The sequence below is a fragment of the Pan troglodytes genome, chromosome 13 (assembly GCF_028858775.2).
Source record: "Pan troglodytes isolate AG18354 chromosome 13, NHGRI_mPanTro3-v2.0_pri, whole genome shotgun sequence".
In the NCBI taxonomy this organism is placed as follows: domain Eukaryota; kingdom Metazoa; phylum Chordata; class Mammalia; order Primates; family Hominidae; genus Pan; species Pan troglodytes.
The window spans coordinates 127154710-127170959 of NC_072411.2; the positions used below are offsets into that span (position 1 = coordinate 127154710).

The 16250-nt window shown below is 39.4% G+C and overlaps 1 protein-coding gene across 23 annotated transcripts in view; it reads right to left on the reverse strand.

Moving 5' to 3' along the window:
* DOCK10 (dedicator of cytokinesis 10) overlaps positions 1 to 16250 on the reverse strand; it is a 277887-nt gene that overhangs the window by 148479 nt on the left and 113158 nt on the right. For all 23 annotated transcript variants that reach the window (XM_063790807.1, XM_063790806.1, XM_516126.9 and 20 more), the window contains exon 3: positions 3730 to 3819. In XM_063790807.1, coding sequence (XP_063646877.1) covers positions 3730 to 3819 — 90 coding nt within the window. The remainder of the gene's footprint in view (positions 1 to 3729; positions 3820 to 16250) is intronic.

Consider the following 16250-nt stretch of genomic DNA (forward strand, 5'->3'; position numbering starts at 1 on the left):
TGGAGGTTGCAGTGAGCAGAGATCGTGCCAGTGCTCTCCAGCCTGGGTGACAGAGGAAAGACTCCATCTCCAAAAAAGAAAGAAAAAAAAATCATGGGCATCAAAACTAAGCTATTTAAATAGATATAATTTTTTATTTGTTTTATATTATTACAAAATATAAATGTGAAAAAATTTTAGCCTCACCCTTATTAATTGATAATTCAAAATTTCCAATGCAGCATATATGTCTTATGAATTACATTTCAAAAGTTACAGATGTGAGTATTTCAAACACCATGTGATCGTGTTTCTTTCACTATATTGTTATTATTGCTAAATGGTATTTATCTTAAAATTTTTCTTCCCTAAAATTGTTCTTTTAATTTCTATTTCCATGACTACTAGTGAGGCTGAGCAACCCTGTATGTCTCTTAGCCTACTGCATTTCTTCTTTTAAGCAGCCTGGCCATATCTTTTGCTCATATTTTCTCCGGTTATTTGTCTTTTAAAAAATTAATTTGTAGGATTTTGAATACTAGGAATGTATATATTTATATGTGAGTGTGTGTGAGTGAGTGTGTGTGTTCAGCAAAAGACATAATGAGTTACAAATGATTTCTCTGATTAAATATTTTATTTTGACTCTGTTTATGGTACTGTCCATTCGTCATATACAAATTTTAATTTTTTATTTGGTTAAATCTGTCAGTTTTCCCTAACTTCCCACTTAAAAATGTTTTCCTACATTTTTATAACCTTTGTTTTTATTTTGTTTGTTTGTCTGTTTATTTATTTATTTATTTGAGACAGAGTCTCGCTCTGTTGCCCAGGCTGGAGTGCAGTGGCACAATCTCTGATCACTGCAAGCTCCGCCTCCCAGGTTCACACCATTCTCTGGCCTCCCCCTGCCAAGTAGTTGGGACTACAGGCACCTGCCACCACGTCTGGCTAATTTTTTGTTTTTTGTTTTTGTATTTTTAGTAGAGACGGGGTTTCACCGTGTTAGCCAGATGGTCTCGATCTCCTGACCTCGTGATCCGCCTGCCTTGGCCTCCCAAAGTGCTGGGATTACAGGCGTGAGCCACCGCACCCAGCCTATAACCTTTGTTTTTAAAACTTAGACTCTTTTTTTCATCTGGAATTTATTTTTGTATGTAATATGAGATATGGACACAACTTTATTTTCTTCCAAAATGGATAGTTGAGTAGTATTTGTTGAATTGGCCACTCTTCCCCAGAGACTTTGAAGTGCCATCTTTACTATTTCTTACATAATACTATGCACTTAAATTTGTTTTAGGTATTTTTTGTTTCACTGGTTTATTTGTTCATTCCAGAACACAGAAAAAGATGTAGAGTGCCCTAATTTATTTTTTAAAGCTAGCATCTCTCTAAGGAAAGGAAAAAAGAAAACTAGAGCCAAATTTCACTCATAATATAAACTCCAAAATTTGAAATAAAGTAAAAACAATTAGAAGGCAACTCGGTATTAAGGTAATAATACAACTTGAAGTAGAAAGTTTATACCAGAAATACAAGTAGGGATCCACAGGACAACAGCCCATTGATTTTATTACAGTGCTGACTAAAACAGAAAAGCTGTTGTATTAATAGGACGCATATGCATGTGATAACAGGGCAGCCAGTCTTTATAAACACTCTAAAATTTCATAGAAAGACACCTTTTAAAACACAATAAAGAAACGCCGGAAACGAACATAAAACACCATCTTTCATAAAGGATGAAAGAATACTAAGGTCTTCCCCTAAATTCAAGAAAAAGACATATTGCCTGGTATTAGCATTATTATTCAATATTGTTTTAGGGATATAAAATAATAGAATAAGATAAAAATCAAAGAAACAATATACTTATTAGAAAAGAAGAAAATTTTACTTGTTTACGCCTACACACCTAAGAAATTAAATACGAACTATTAGGATAAGAGTTTAGCAAGCTAGTTATTTATATTAGGAAATCAACAGCTTTTGAAAAATATCAGTAATTAACAGTAAGAATTAATTCATTAAGTAATTAACAGTAAGAAAAAGAAATGGAGTTTTAAAATTCCACTCAGATTTGTGACAAAGTTATAAGGACCTTAGAATAAATTTTACAACAAAGTTAAAGATCTTTATGAAGAAAATGCAATGTATTTCTGAAGAATGCACAAGACCTGGTTAAACTTCCCCGTTAGGAAGTCAATGTTATAAAAATGTCAAATCCTGCCTAAGTTAACACATATTTATTGCAGACCAGGTTTGAATAAGTCTGATTGTCTGGTATAAAAAATTATTTGCCAACTTTTTTAAAGAATAGTGACACCCTACTGTATGCTAAGACTTTCTCTAAGGCAACTCTAAACAAAATATTATCATACTGATATCACACACTATTTTTATCAGTAAATGTGAAAACAGTATTCTCAGATATCCTGATGTTATCTGAGTCTGCATTTTTTCTTTTTTCTATCTCCTTAAAAGGTATTGTAATGCAATGTGAACTTTGGGAAATACATTCAAAATAATGGAATTGGGAAAAAAAAGACCGATAAAACAATGATCTGAACTGAACAGTACAACAGAAAATATGTACAGTCATACTAGTATTAATATGTACATTAATAAGGCTAGCTTATGTAACATAAATATGTTAAGAGCCGAGAAAAGATATTGCTATTGTATGCAGCTTTAATGAATTCCTAGTTGGGACACACCACTTTCTCAGGATTCAAGACTGAACTTAGATTCCACTACTTTCAGTTTGACCTGTGCTGGGCTAAATTTTGTCACCATTTTTTTCTATAAGGAAAGGATAAGCATCATTTATTTATTCAGTAAACATCTGCTAAGTAGCTGCTATGCACTGGCTCAATTCCTGCTGTAAAGCTGCCTGGAGTCTGGTTAGAAGAGAAAGAAGCTGTTTTGTAGGCCTCTTACACACCAATAAAATGCAAGTCAATGCTATACCCAGAGATGTTCTATCAGTCCCTGATGTAGTTTGGCTCTGCGTTCCCACCCAAATCTCATGTTGAAATGTAATCTCCAATGTTGAAGGTGTGGCCTGGTGGGAAGCATTTGGATCATGGGGGTGGATCCCTCATGAAAGGCTTGTGCCATCCCCTTGGTGATACATGAGCCCTAGCTCTGAGTTCACATGAGATCTGGCCATTTGGCTGGGCACAGTGGCTCATGCCTGTAATCCCAGCACTTTGGGAGGCCAAGGTGGGCAGATCACTTAAGGTCAGGAGTTTGAAACCAGCCTAGCCAATATGGTGAAACCCCATCTCTACTAAAAATACAAAAATTAGCCTGGCATGGCCGGACGCGGTGGCTCATGCCTGTAATCCCAGCACTTCAGGAAGCTGAGGTGGGTGGATCACTTGAGGTCAAGAGTTCGAGAGCAGCCTGGCCAACATGGCGAAACCCTGTCTCTACTAAAAATACAAAAATTAGCCAGGTGTGATGGCGTGTGCCTGTAATCCCAGCTACTTGGGAAGCTGAGGCACAAGAATTGCTTGAACCCGGGAGGCAGAGGCTGCTGTGAGCAGAGGTGGTGCCACCACACTCCAGCCTGGGTGACAGAGAGACACACTCCCTCAAAAAAAAAAAAAAGACATCCACTAGTTAGAATATTTGGAATTATCTATTGAAAATGAGAGGAAGATAATAATAGTAAATTGCATTGAGAATCCCCTGGGAAAAAGCAAAAGCCTTAAAATAAAGCATTGGAAGCATCACATTTACCTCCTTCACCAGTAAATTTTCTGCCTTGTGCTCTGCATCTTCAGGTACTGTTGAGTACAACGTGCGGATATCCCAGGAAACTGTGGCTGCCTGAAACGAACAATGAAAAGAAATTGAGTCCTCCGGCTTAGAAGTGTCGAGCAGACCAGCACACTGAACACACAAAAGGGAAGTCTTTTAGATCTTAGTATTTAAAGTTAACAGAAGACAGAGACACTTCTGTAGTTCTTCCCAATTTAATCTCTAGGAGAGAAGATGCAGACATTTATTTGATTACCAGTACTAGTATTTTTACAACAGTTACTGTTTTATTAGTGCAGCTCATAGTTTTAAGCTGTTTCCCCCTTTGCAGAAAACAAAAATTTAGGCATCTGTATGTTTTCAATTTAGCTTATTTCTATTGGAATCTTTTTTTTTTTTTTTTGAGACGGAGTCTTGCTCTGTCGCCCAGGCTGGAGTGCAATGGCGTGATCTCGGCTCACTGCAACCTCCGCCTCGCAGGTTCAAGCGATTCTCCTGTTGCAGCCTCCCTAGTAGCTGGGATTACAGGTGCCCACCACCACCCCCAGATAATTTTTGTATTTTTTAGTAGAGACAGGGTTTCACCATGTTGGTTAGGCTGGTCCTGAACTCCTGACCTCAGGTAATCTACCCTCCTCGGCCTCCCAAAGTAGAATCTTTTTTATTATTGCTGCTAAGGCTAAAATAAATTTGAAATGAAGAAGAAAACTTACAAAATCAGCATTATTTTAATAATATCATAAATAATCTCAAATATCAAAGGATAAACACAGTCCCTTTTAGAAGCTAACTGTGCGTGTGTGCGTGTGCCTGTGTGTGTGCACATGTAGTCGTAGTTAGGGGTGGGAAGGAAGAAAGAGTGTTTAGTAAATCTGAACCTTGAAAAAAATAGGTTGTGTTTTTGGTGTCTTTATTTTTGCTGAAATAAGCAAACTTTTTCAACTTCCATGCTAAATAAACAATATTCTTTTAAATGAATATATGTTAATTAATATCTAAAGTACTTCTTAAAACATCACAAACAGAATTTCATAGATTATTGCCTCTTATATGTCTTCAGTCCATGAAGCACAGGAGAATGAAATGCCCTAAAACAGCAAGTTTCCACTTCCAGCCATCTGCTTCCTTTAGTTTGTGCACCTCAGTAGTTACAGGGATGCTCAGGTGATAAGTCTGTGACATCCATGGTACCAACAGCTGAGATCTCGTATATTGCACATCCCCCAAATCACAGCTATTCATTTAAACTGCTCTAGATTAGCTGTTGGAACAGATAAGAATCTCCAAACCCATCCTCAGTATTGGAGAAGATGGGTAGGGAGGGGTCAAGGGAGTTTTGTCTTCCGAGTTCACAGCCCTTGCTGGCAGCTCTGCCACCAAGGGCGGTGTCCTTCCCATCATTCCTTCTCTTCCAATCCTGGACTCTTATTTTCTCCAAATCTCTCCTTTCTTCACTCCTGATGTAAGCTCGGTAAGTGCAGGACATTTGATTTTATTCACTTATAACCTCAGTGCTAGTTGGATACCTAAATGATTCTTTGTTGAATTTATTGACTGTGTGTACATGTGTATTCCATAAGAGGATGAGAGTGTGTGGGAGCATATATGAGTGTGTGGGGGTTGTGTGTGTGTGTGAGCATGTGCAATTGGGTGGGTGTGTCTGTGCAATGAGTGTGTGTGGAGTGTGTGTGCATGAGAGTGTGTTGCATTTGAGTGCGTGTGTTCGTATGGTGTGTGTATGTGTTATGTGAGCATGTGTGGTGAGTTTGTGGTGCGGTGTGTGTGTGGTGTGCGTGTATGTGTAGTGCTAGAGTGTGTGACGAATGTGTATATGTGTGAGTGTGTGTGGTGAGTGTGTATGTGTATGTGGTATGAGTGTGTGTGGTGTGTGTGTATGTGGGGTGTGTGTATGTATGTACTTGTGGTGTGTGTGTAGTGTGTATATGGTGTGAGTATGAGTGTGGTTTGGGTCTGTGAGCATGTGCAAATGAGTGTAGTGTGTATGTGCAATGAGTATGTGTGTTAGTGGGTATACATGAGTGTGTCGCATTTGAGTGCGTGTATGTGTAATGTGAGTGTGGTAGTGTATGTGTGGTGTGAGTGTATGTGTGGTGTGAATGTGGGCATGTGTGGTGTGTGTGTGGCGTGTGTGAGTGTGTGTATATGTATGTGGGGTGTGAATGTGTGTATGGTGTGTGTGGTATGTGTGGTGTGTATGTGTGGTGTGAATGTGTGTGGTGTGTGTGTGTATGTGTGGTGTGTGTGTTTGTGGTAAGTGTATGTGTATGTGTGATGTATATACGCACAGTGTGTGTGTGGTGAGTGTATGTGTGGTCTGTGTGGTGTATGTGTGGTGTGTGTGTGTGGGGAGTGTGTGTATGTATGTGTGGTGAGTTTATGTGTATGTGTGGCATGTATATGTGTGGTGTGTGTATGTGTGGTGTGTGGTGGGTTTGTATGTGTGTGATGTGTATGTGTGGTATGAGGGTGTGTGGTGTGTATGTGTGGTGTGAATGTATGTGGGTGTGTCATATGTGAATGTGTGTAGGTTTGTCTGCATGTGTATGTCTGTACACATGTGAATGGGTGTGATGTGTCAGTGTGAGTGTGTGTGGTGTATGTGTGGTATGAGTATGTGTGATGTGTGTCTGTATATGTGGTGTGAATGTATGTGGTGTGTGTGGTATGTGAATGTGTGTAGAGTGTGTCTGCATGTGTATGTCTGTACACATGTGAATGGGTGTGATGTGTCAGTGTGAGTGTGGGTGGTGTGTATGTGGTGTGAGTGTGTACGTGTGGTGTGAATGTGTGTGGTGTGTCTGGTATGTGAATGTGTGTGGAGTGTGTCTGCATGTGTATGTGTGTACACGTGTGAATGAATGTGATGTGTCAGTGTGTATGTGTGGTGTGAATGTGTGTGGTGAGTGTTGTGTGTGTGTAGAGTGTGCGTGTGTCTGTCCACGTGTGAATGGGTGTGATGTGTTGGTGTGAGTGTGTGTGCATGTGCACATGCATGTCGGGAAGCACGGGGTTTGTATCCTGTGAAAGAGGAAGAATGTCATGTAGATTTAACAAGATCAGAGGATGAAAAATAATGAGAAAACTAGGATCTAGAGACATCAATGATGAAAATGAATGCTCGCCCTAAAGCACAGCTGTGGACTGAGCTCCCTGGGCCACTGCACTTGCTCCAGGATTTAACTGCAGCTGTATACTCAGAAGAGGCTGTGGCTACCAATTCAAACCAGGCATAGGTGCAGGGAGCAAGCATAGTGCCACGGATGGAACAGGGAGCCGTTGCTTTGCATGCAAAGTAAGATAGAGCCAATTTGGATCTTATTATTTACATTTTACTTTTTGTTGCTGTTGTTGTTGAGACAGGGTCTCATTCTGTTGGCCAGGTTGCAGTGCGGTGGTACAATCACAGCTCACTGCAGCCTCGACCTCCGGGGCTCCAGTGATCGGCCTCCCCAGTAGTTGAGACTACAGGTGTGCACCACTATGCCTGGCTAATTTTCACTTTTTTTTTTTTTTGTAGAGACAGGGTCTCACCATGTTGCCCAGAATGGTCTCCAGCTCCTGGACTCAAGTGATCTGCCTGTCTCGGCTTCTCAAAGTGCTGGGATTACAGGCATGAGCCACTGTGCCTGGCCTACATTTTACATTTTTAATTCCTTTAGAGTTCCCTTCTTCAAGTTGCTTATTTTATGCTATTCACTCTGTTAGAAGATAAATAGTAAATAAACTATATTGAAGTTTTGGAGTAGAATATTAAGAACCATGCCTAAATTGAGCTTTGGGGATTACTGCTGAATTTAAATGATCTAGGATGCCTTTGTTTCCTATTCGGATGGATAATTTACAGATATATGGTGTTACTTGCTTGGTTTCCAGGGAATATTACATATTATAATCTACTGGGAACATTAGACATTTTTCTTTCTAATTAAAAAAATTCTATATTATGGCCATTATTAATAAAATTTTTATACAAAAATGCAAGCTATTCCTCTTTTCCATTTTCCACTAGAGTATCCATTGTTTTCTTGACTTTTTAAAAAAATACTTTAAGTCTGATGGAGAGTAGAGTAACATGACCCAGAATTAAGCTTATAATTAAGTAAAACATAAATAATAAGATCTAAATTGGCTCCATCATATTTTGCATGTGACACAACTACTCCCTGTTCCATCTATGTAGTAAACTTACTGTCCCACTATGATCACTGCTCTGTGACATAATAAAATAAAGTGGGCCGGGCACGGTGGCTCACGCCTGTAATCCCATCCCTTTGGGAGGCTGAGGTGGGCAGACCAACTGAGGTCAAGAGTTTGAGACCAGCCTGGCCAACATGGGAAAACACTGTCTCTATTAAAAAAAATTATATATATATATATATATATATATATATATATATATATAATGTATATACACAAAAAATAGCCAGGCGTGGTGGCGGGCACCTGTAATCCCAGCTACTCAGGAGGCTGAGGCAGGAGAATCACTCGAACCTGGGAGGGGGAGGTTGCAATGAACCAAGATCATGCCATTGCACTCCAGCAATGTTGCTGGGCAACAACAGCAAAACTCTGTTTCAATAAATAATAATACTAACGTGAACACATAGCTAATTTAAGAAGCTTTTTGTTTGTTTGCTTGTTTTATTGGTAAGTTTCTGGAATGTAGGCTTGGGTTCCCCATAACAGTAATCACATGGCTACTAGATTAGTAATGTCCTATAGTTAGATAGGCCCCCAAATACATAAGGTAATGTTCACATCCAATTTATGAGACTGCGAATTAATTCAGGTCGAGTTACAAAAATTGCTTAATCATGTGTACAATGCCTGGTGGTCTCTTGTTATAAAATGATGTTGACTTTTTACTAAATGAGACAACAGGCTGAATTATGCTCTTGGAACCATGTGATAAACCTAAAACATTATTTTACAATATGTGCAGTTATTGCATATCTAATATCCTGTGCAGGTTACACAAGGTATAGGAAAGAGAATACATGTATGATGTATGCCCATAACGTGCTATTGATCTTAGTTGTATTTTATTATAATGCTGGAGCATTTGTCTGAAAAAGTGCAAGGACAGCCAGGCGCTGTGGCTCATGCCTATAATCCCAGCGCTTTGGGAGGCTGAGGCGGGTGGATCACCTGAGGTTGGGAGTGTGAGACCAGCCTGATCAACATGAAGAAACCCCGTCTCTACTGAAAATAAAAATAAAATAAAATAAAATAAAAATTAGCTGGGCATGGTGGCACATGCCTGCAATCCCAGCTACTCGAGAGGCTGAGGCAGGAGAATCGCTTGAACCTGGGTGGCGGAGGTTGCGGTGAGTCGAGATGGCGCCACTGTACTCCAGCCCGGGCAGCAAGAGCAAAACTCCATCTCAAAAAAAAAAAAAAAAAAAAAAAAAAAAAAAATATATATATATATATATATATATATATATATATATATATAGTGCAAGGACTCCACAAGTTTCCACTTTAAAAACTGTGGCACTTCTTCTCATTTTAGATCTCTTTAATGTGTCTCCACTGAAGCAAAAATGAATTGATCAAATACAAAGAAAACTATAAACAATCATATTTGGTAAGGGTTTTAATATGGTTACAAAGAATTTTTTCTTTTCTGAGAATCAGATGCTTTCAGACCACTACAAATTGTCTTGACCACAAGAGATTTCCTGTTCTCTTTTATAAAACTCTGGTCAACAATTAGTATAGCTCAATAGCATAAAAGGGATCTGAAACTGCAGTGGAACTCAGCTGAGCTTCTCCTTTGGTGGGAGGATTTCATAAGGAGCCTATCTATTGTCCAGAGATCAGGCATTTGGAAATAAAAACTGTCCTGAAATGATGCATGCAGGCCTGTGTTTACAGTTTCAGGTCCATGAGATCCAGACATCCTCCCTTGCAGCCCTGTCACTTTCTGGTTCCTTGTAGCCGGCAGTGGGTGGTCTTGGAGGTTTTGTTACAGCCACCAATCTGCTGGCTACACTGGCTACAGAAGACTTCCTTCCAAGCACATCAGGACTATCTCTCAACTGGCCAAAGGTCACTGTAAAAGTCTAAAACAGGGCTGCTTATCCTATCTTGGGGCTGAGAAAAGCTTCCTCTGACAGTATTGTAGCTTCCCCCTGTTCAAAAAGGAGGACAAAATGATGGTGTTTAAAGTAATCAATCAGTCTAAGCTTGGGGAGTTATAAGCCTCACAATAAGAACTATTAACTAAAACTTCGTGATTAATGACCCTCAGCATGTGTTTAAAAGTGATTTTAACCTAAATTTCTCAGACATCGATATTGCCTTTTATTCTATTAGAGAATGTCCTTAGATTACATTAGTTGCTTGAAAAACATCTTTTACCACATTCAGAAGAGTATTGTTGTGATTTTATTTTACTTATTGTTTAAATACATGAGAATATTACTTTAGTACCTGATTTGTGCTTTAAAGGGAAAGCCCTTCTTGTTTTGCTGGGGTTAAACTGTACGGCAAATATACAAATAATGAACAGTTGTCTATTACTTGATAGCAGTCATTCCTGCCAAGTTAAGCATGAAGACGCAGTGTTGTAGTATTTAGGTATATAGTGGTGATAGAATCCTATAACAAGAAGTTCAAGGTGTTTTACTCTTGGATTGACAAACTACTGAGCCAGTCATTTCACTTCTTTTTTGTGACTTATTTTCCAGGCTCCAAAACATGTCTCATCTCCTCTAAAGAGGTGAGGACCAAACATTCTACATATGGGAAGATGTGAGCATTAATAGAAACGAGTTGCTCCAACAATATAAAGACACCTACTGCACCAGGACCTCCCCCTGGCAAAGACTCTGAGGTCTGTGGTCTGAGTTTACCATCCAAGAAAGCCCAGTGAAGAGGGTTGCCTGCTGCGAGGCCTGCAGACATGGTCTAGGGAAGAGAAATGGACTGAAGAGCGGCCCAGCACTGCCAGCTCTCACCGGCTCCATCCCACCTGGCTGCCCGCATTTCTCCTTCAGGGCCAGCCTCATTCCTGCACAGGGCCTTTGCCCATGCTCCTCTGCCTCTCCAAAAGTCTTTTTCTTTCCTCATTCTTTAGAAATCTCAGGTTTGTATAGGTGCCAGCTCCTTTTCAAAAGCTTTCTAATTCATCCAACACACATTTCTCTTCCCTGAATGCTGTTATTTACTCACCGTAGCACACGTGAAGTCTGCAGCTTACCCATAGAATATTTTAGGCCCAAAGGTTATGCTGCTGATGAATTCAGCTGGTCATTTTACCTGTGTGTTTTATTGTTTATAAGCAAGCCACATTACATCTGCTTTGGGGGTAAAATATAACAACTGTAAAATAAGTTTTGCCATGTTCCTTATTACTCCTTTGCTATGTTCCATTCATTCCTTTTAAAGAATAAAGTGCTCGTATCTACATATATGCTTTCATGATTCCTTTGTATCCTTCCTGTGATCACGTGCACCACCTCTATCCTAACACATAGAACGGCTTTTTAAAAAAACCATCTAATTGAGATATAACTGATCTGTCATAAAATTTATCCTTTAAAAGTATAGAATTGAGTGGTTTTTGGTATATTCACAGAGTTGTGCAACCATTACCACGATTTAATTACAGAACATTTTCATCATGCCCAAAAGAAACCCCATATCCACTAGCATTCACTTCTCATTTTCCCATCTCCCCAGCCCATGGCAACCACTAATCTCCTTTCTCTCTCTATGGATTTGCCTATTTTGAACATTTCCTACACGTGGACTATATGGTCTTTTGGGACTGGCTTCTTTCACTTAATACAATATATTCAAGGTTGATCTAAATTGCAGCATGTATCAACATTTCATTCCTTTTTATGGCTGAATAATAATGACATTCCATTTTATGGATATACCACATTCTGTTTACCCACTCATCAGTTGATAGATTATTTGGGTTATTCTCATTTTGGGGCTATTATGAATAATGCTTCTATGAACATTTGTGTCCAAGTCTGGTGTGGACATACATTCTTAGCACAATCAAACACAGACCAGGGTCTCCACACACATTCTTACTGAAATGAAATAAACAACCAGAACTGTTTCACTACAGTACTTATTTTCTAATGGCATCACTCACTGTGGGATTCAGGAAGTTAATATTTCCCCCAACTTGTGTGCCTTTTTTTCTAAGAAGCGTCGGCCAAAAGCATGCTGTTTAGACAGAAACTAATAGTAAAAGTCAAGGTGCTTATGTTAGGTGTTTGTCCTTCCAGTTGCTCTATTTCCTTGAACAACAGCCTTTCCAAATCTTAACTTCATTAGCTTGTAAATGAGAGGAATATTATAACATAGAAAGAATCTAATTCGACAAAGACTATTACTCAGTTTTCAAATTGCAATTACAATGTTCTTACATGAACACCGGGAGCCATTTAAAAGCCTGCTTTTCAGGCTCAAAAGCCACAGATTTAAAAGAGGTTGAGATTCTTATAAAATGTTAATCTTTGTCTCAGAAAAAAAAAAGAAGAAAGAAAACTCATGACCTTACTGATTTGCAGTTTAAAACATATTCAAATCTTTCTGCTTCCTTTCCTAGAATGACCCTTGTGGTTGAGTCTAGAAGTCCCCATATACCATTTGCTTTTCATTGCTAAAGACATACTATGAAAAGAATAAGCCATTGGTATATTATGATATCCACTATTCTGAGTTTTAATAGCCAGTGAAAAGTGCAGAATGCCTTGGAGTACCCTGGGACACAATTCTGACCTACTAATATGAAGATGGAATTTGAGAAGATAATGAGACTCTTAGGTGACTGTAGTCATGTGACATAGACTTTTGACTTTGAAAATTGCACTGCCCGGTGTTGAAAGTCTAACTGTTCAAGTGTAAGGTCTGCTTCTTATTCATATTGGTGTCCTGGATATATACAGCTTAGATCACCAAAGGTGGTCCATGAAGGTAAATTGAAATAGAGTTTTACTGGTGTGGACAATATTGAAGTATAGTTGATAGGTGGTCTTCCTACACAGTGTACAGTCTTACCAGCTTTCAGACATCAGAACTTTCTTATTTATGGTTTTGTACTTCCCAGAAATGATCCCATCTCAGGCTTTCTACATCTTTTGCTCAGGAAGAAACTCATTTCTGACTTTCTCAACTTTTTTTCTGCTATTTTGCATCAGTCTTTTCTTAAACTGAATCATTTGACAATATGATTCAATGTGTCCTTGAAACCATTTTTCTTAGCCCTTGCTTTCTTTTCTTACTTTCTTTGCCTACTTTACTGAGTCACACACTTTGGTGACTAAGTTCTTTATTTTTTGTTTTGTTTTAAAGTTTCTATTACTACCAGCTTGAAAAAGAAAGATGAAAAAAAGTAGCAAATATAATTATTGAAGCAGTACAAGTTTTTGCAATGAATGGCTTAATAAATACATCAATACTGCTTATTTTAGTGAATCATTAGGACACATGTAGTGCAGGAGTTCATACTGCTTAGTCCCAGAACCCACATACAAGGAGGACTAGCTTCTACCTGGTGTGCCAAAATAAAGGAAAGTGCTTCTGTGTCAGGCCCTCAACCTGGAAGAAAACTATTTTAATTCAATGTTTGATAATCTATTGAATGCCTATGAATCAGACATTGTGTTGGGTACTTGAAGTACAGATATGAACTGATTTGTCCCTTGCCTAGTAACAGAAAGGAAGTGAATAAGTGAAGAAGTATACTAAAGTGTTAGAGGGCTGGGTGCAGTGGCTCACGCCTGTAATCCCAGCACTTTGAGAGGCCAAGTTTGAGGCTGCAGTGACTTCCCACTACACTCCAGCCTGGATAACAGAGCGAGACTCCATCTCTTTTAAAAAAAGTGTTAAAAGGAGGAAACTAAGCTTAGCTGATATCAGCTATGAGCCAGGCACTATGTTAGAAGGAATGGGCCTCTTTAAAAAGGGAAACGTGTTCTTAGTGCTGTTTTTTAAGGTGATATGTTGAGTTGAGTTGTGCCAAAGCAGGAAGTATTTTCCTTACCATCAAGCAAAGCCAATTACTTCATCCTCTTTGTTCTCAAGAATTTTGTTTCAGAAAAGCCTTTTGGTTCCTCAAGGTACTCAAAGGATCAACATTATGTTATAAAATAGCAATCTAGATGTTTCTGAAAGATAATTCATGAAATAAATATTTATTTTCCATCTGCTTTGTGCCAAGTTCTGCTTTAGCTGCTGAAAGTCTTTCAACAATCAAGACAGAAGATGTCTCTGTCCTGCTAGAGGCTACTGTCTAACAGTGAGAAACAAGTGACAGAGGAGTGAAAAAGCAAACCAAGATATTTCCCAGTGGTGATAAGTGTTATCAAGAGAAGCAGGTGGGGTCATGTTATAAAGTAACTGGGTGTGAGGGCAATGTAGCTTGGAAGTCAGGGATGCTTCTTTGTAGAGGTGACATTTAAACTGAGTTGTGACTGAAAAATAGGAACCAGCTATACAGAGAGTGTAAAGGCCCTACCGAGAGGATGAGCTTGGCAAGTTGGGGGAACAGAAAGAATGCTTGATGTCTGTGCAGTGACTGAGGAAAGTAGGCTAGATGAGAGCTCAGAGAACATGGGGAACCAGATGACAGGGGTTATGGGAGGAGCTGGATTTGACTCTTAAGGCAATGGGAAGCCACTGAGAAGTTTTAGCCAGAGGCATGGCGTTATCTAATTTGTGTTCCTAACAGCTTCCATTGAGTACTGTGTGTGAACGAATCAAAGCGGAGCAAAGAAGAAAGCAGGAGGACCAGTTACAAAACCACTTCTTGGAGGGGAGGTATGGTCCAGGCAAATGAGGGTATTTGTGGCTTGGGACAGCAGAGTGAATAGAGAAAAACTTTTAATATATACAGTCACAATATAAGAATACTGCCTTGGTGAAAAGTAATCTTTCTCGTGTACCAGATACCAGACGAAGTCTCTGATTCTCGGTATTTCTTAACCATAAGCATTCTAAATCAACTTGCTTTTTCATCCATAAAAGGGCATGAGCTCCTTAAACACAGGGCTTTTGCTTTTCTTGTCAGTCTCACTAGTCTAGGAAGTGCTGTTCTATATTCAGCAGCTCGTGGGTGCTGAATAAATATTGATTAAACAAACCGAGTAATGAATCATGTGTGCTGCAAGTGTGGGTGCTTGGTAACGTGGAAACATACGAGTGAGCTGGATTCTCCAATCTGCAGGGCAGAAACTGGATGAAAGACATTTAGAGGTGGGGATGGGAAGCTTGGAGCTGCCCCTCTCCTTCCATCCCTCAATGCCTTGGGATTGGGGTGGTCATTCTATGACCACTTCACATTGACTCCGTGGAGATTGACTCCACACACCCCAGAGGAGCCTCACCCACTGCTGAAGGGAGAGCTGATGAAATGACATGCTTGCTGACTGCATGGACACTTCCTGTTGGTGAGCCACATCCCTAAAATGTGACATAGGCTGTGGGTGAAGCAGGTAACATCAGAGATTTACAGACACGCCTATATTCCACAAAGAGTGAGGATAAAAACCAAAAATGCATGCAGTTGTACTCTATGTCAGCCAACTTTTTCTGTAAAGCGTCAAAGAATAAATCTTTTCCGGCTGAATGTCTCTGTTGCTTCTACTGCAACTCTGTTGCAACCCTGCCTTTACATCATGAAAGCAGCCACTGACAAGAGGTCAAGGAATGGTGTCCGTGTTCAATAAAACTTTCTTTATGGGTATCAGAATTTGAATTTCAGATAATTTTAATGTGTTTTGAAATATCATCTTTTTTTCCCTAAGCTATTTTAACAACCATAAAAACCATTCTTAGCTCATGGGACATAAAAAATAGGCAGCAGGTCACCCATGGGCCACAGTTTGCCAAGCCGTACTCTGTAGAGCAGTTAAAATGAGGAACAATCTCCACTATTATTCAAAAATAGGCAATTTTATGTAGAGATAATATCTAACACTATCCTTTTGTTTGTCAGTTGCTTAATGCAAATTAAAATTTAGCCATTTGGAGGATGTGACATTTGCTGATAGTAAGGATTAGGTAGCATTGAAAATCTCTTGGGCAGAGATTAATTGGAAATGATTCTTTGGACCACACTCCCCACTTTGTCTAGGCCTTGTTTTGTGTTTTCCACACAGAGCCCAGATGAACTTTTAATATTTAGGAATCCACACTCAGTCATTTGTTTTCCTTCTTGAAACACTCCTGTGACTTGCCCTTGCCTATAGTTAGAATAAGATGCAAACGCCTTATCCTGTCCAGCCATACCAATCTCCAATCTTGGAGCTCTTCAGGGCCTTTGCACCAGCTACCCCTTTAGCCTGAAACATGCTTTCCCCAGCATGGCTGATCCTTCTTGAGAACTCAGAACTCAGCTTAAATGTCGCCTTCTTAGAGAGGCTTGTCCCTGGTCACCTAGACCAACACAGCTCTTACCCTACTCAGATTCTATCATCAGATTCTGCCTGGTTTTATTTTCCTCATAG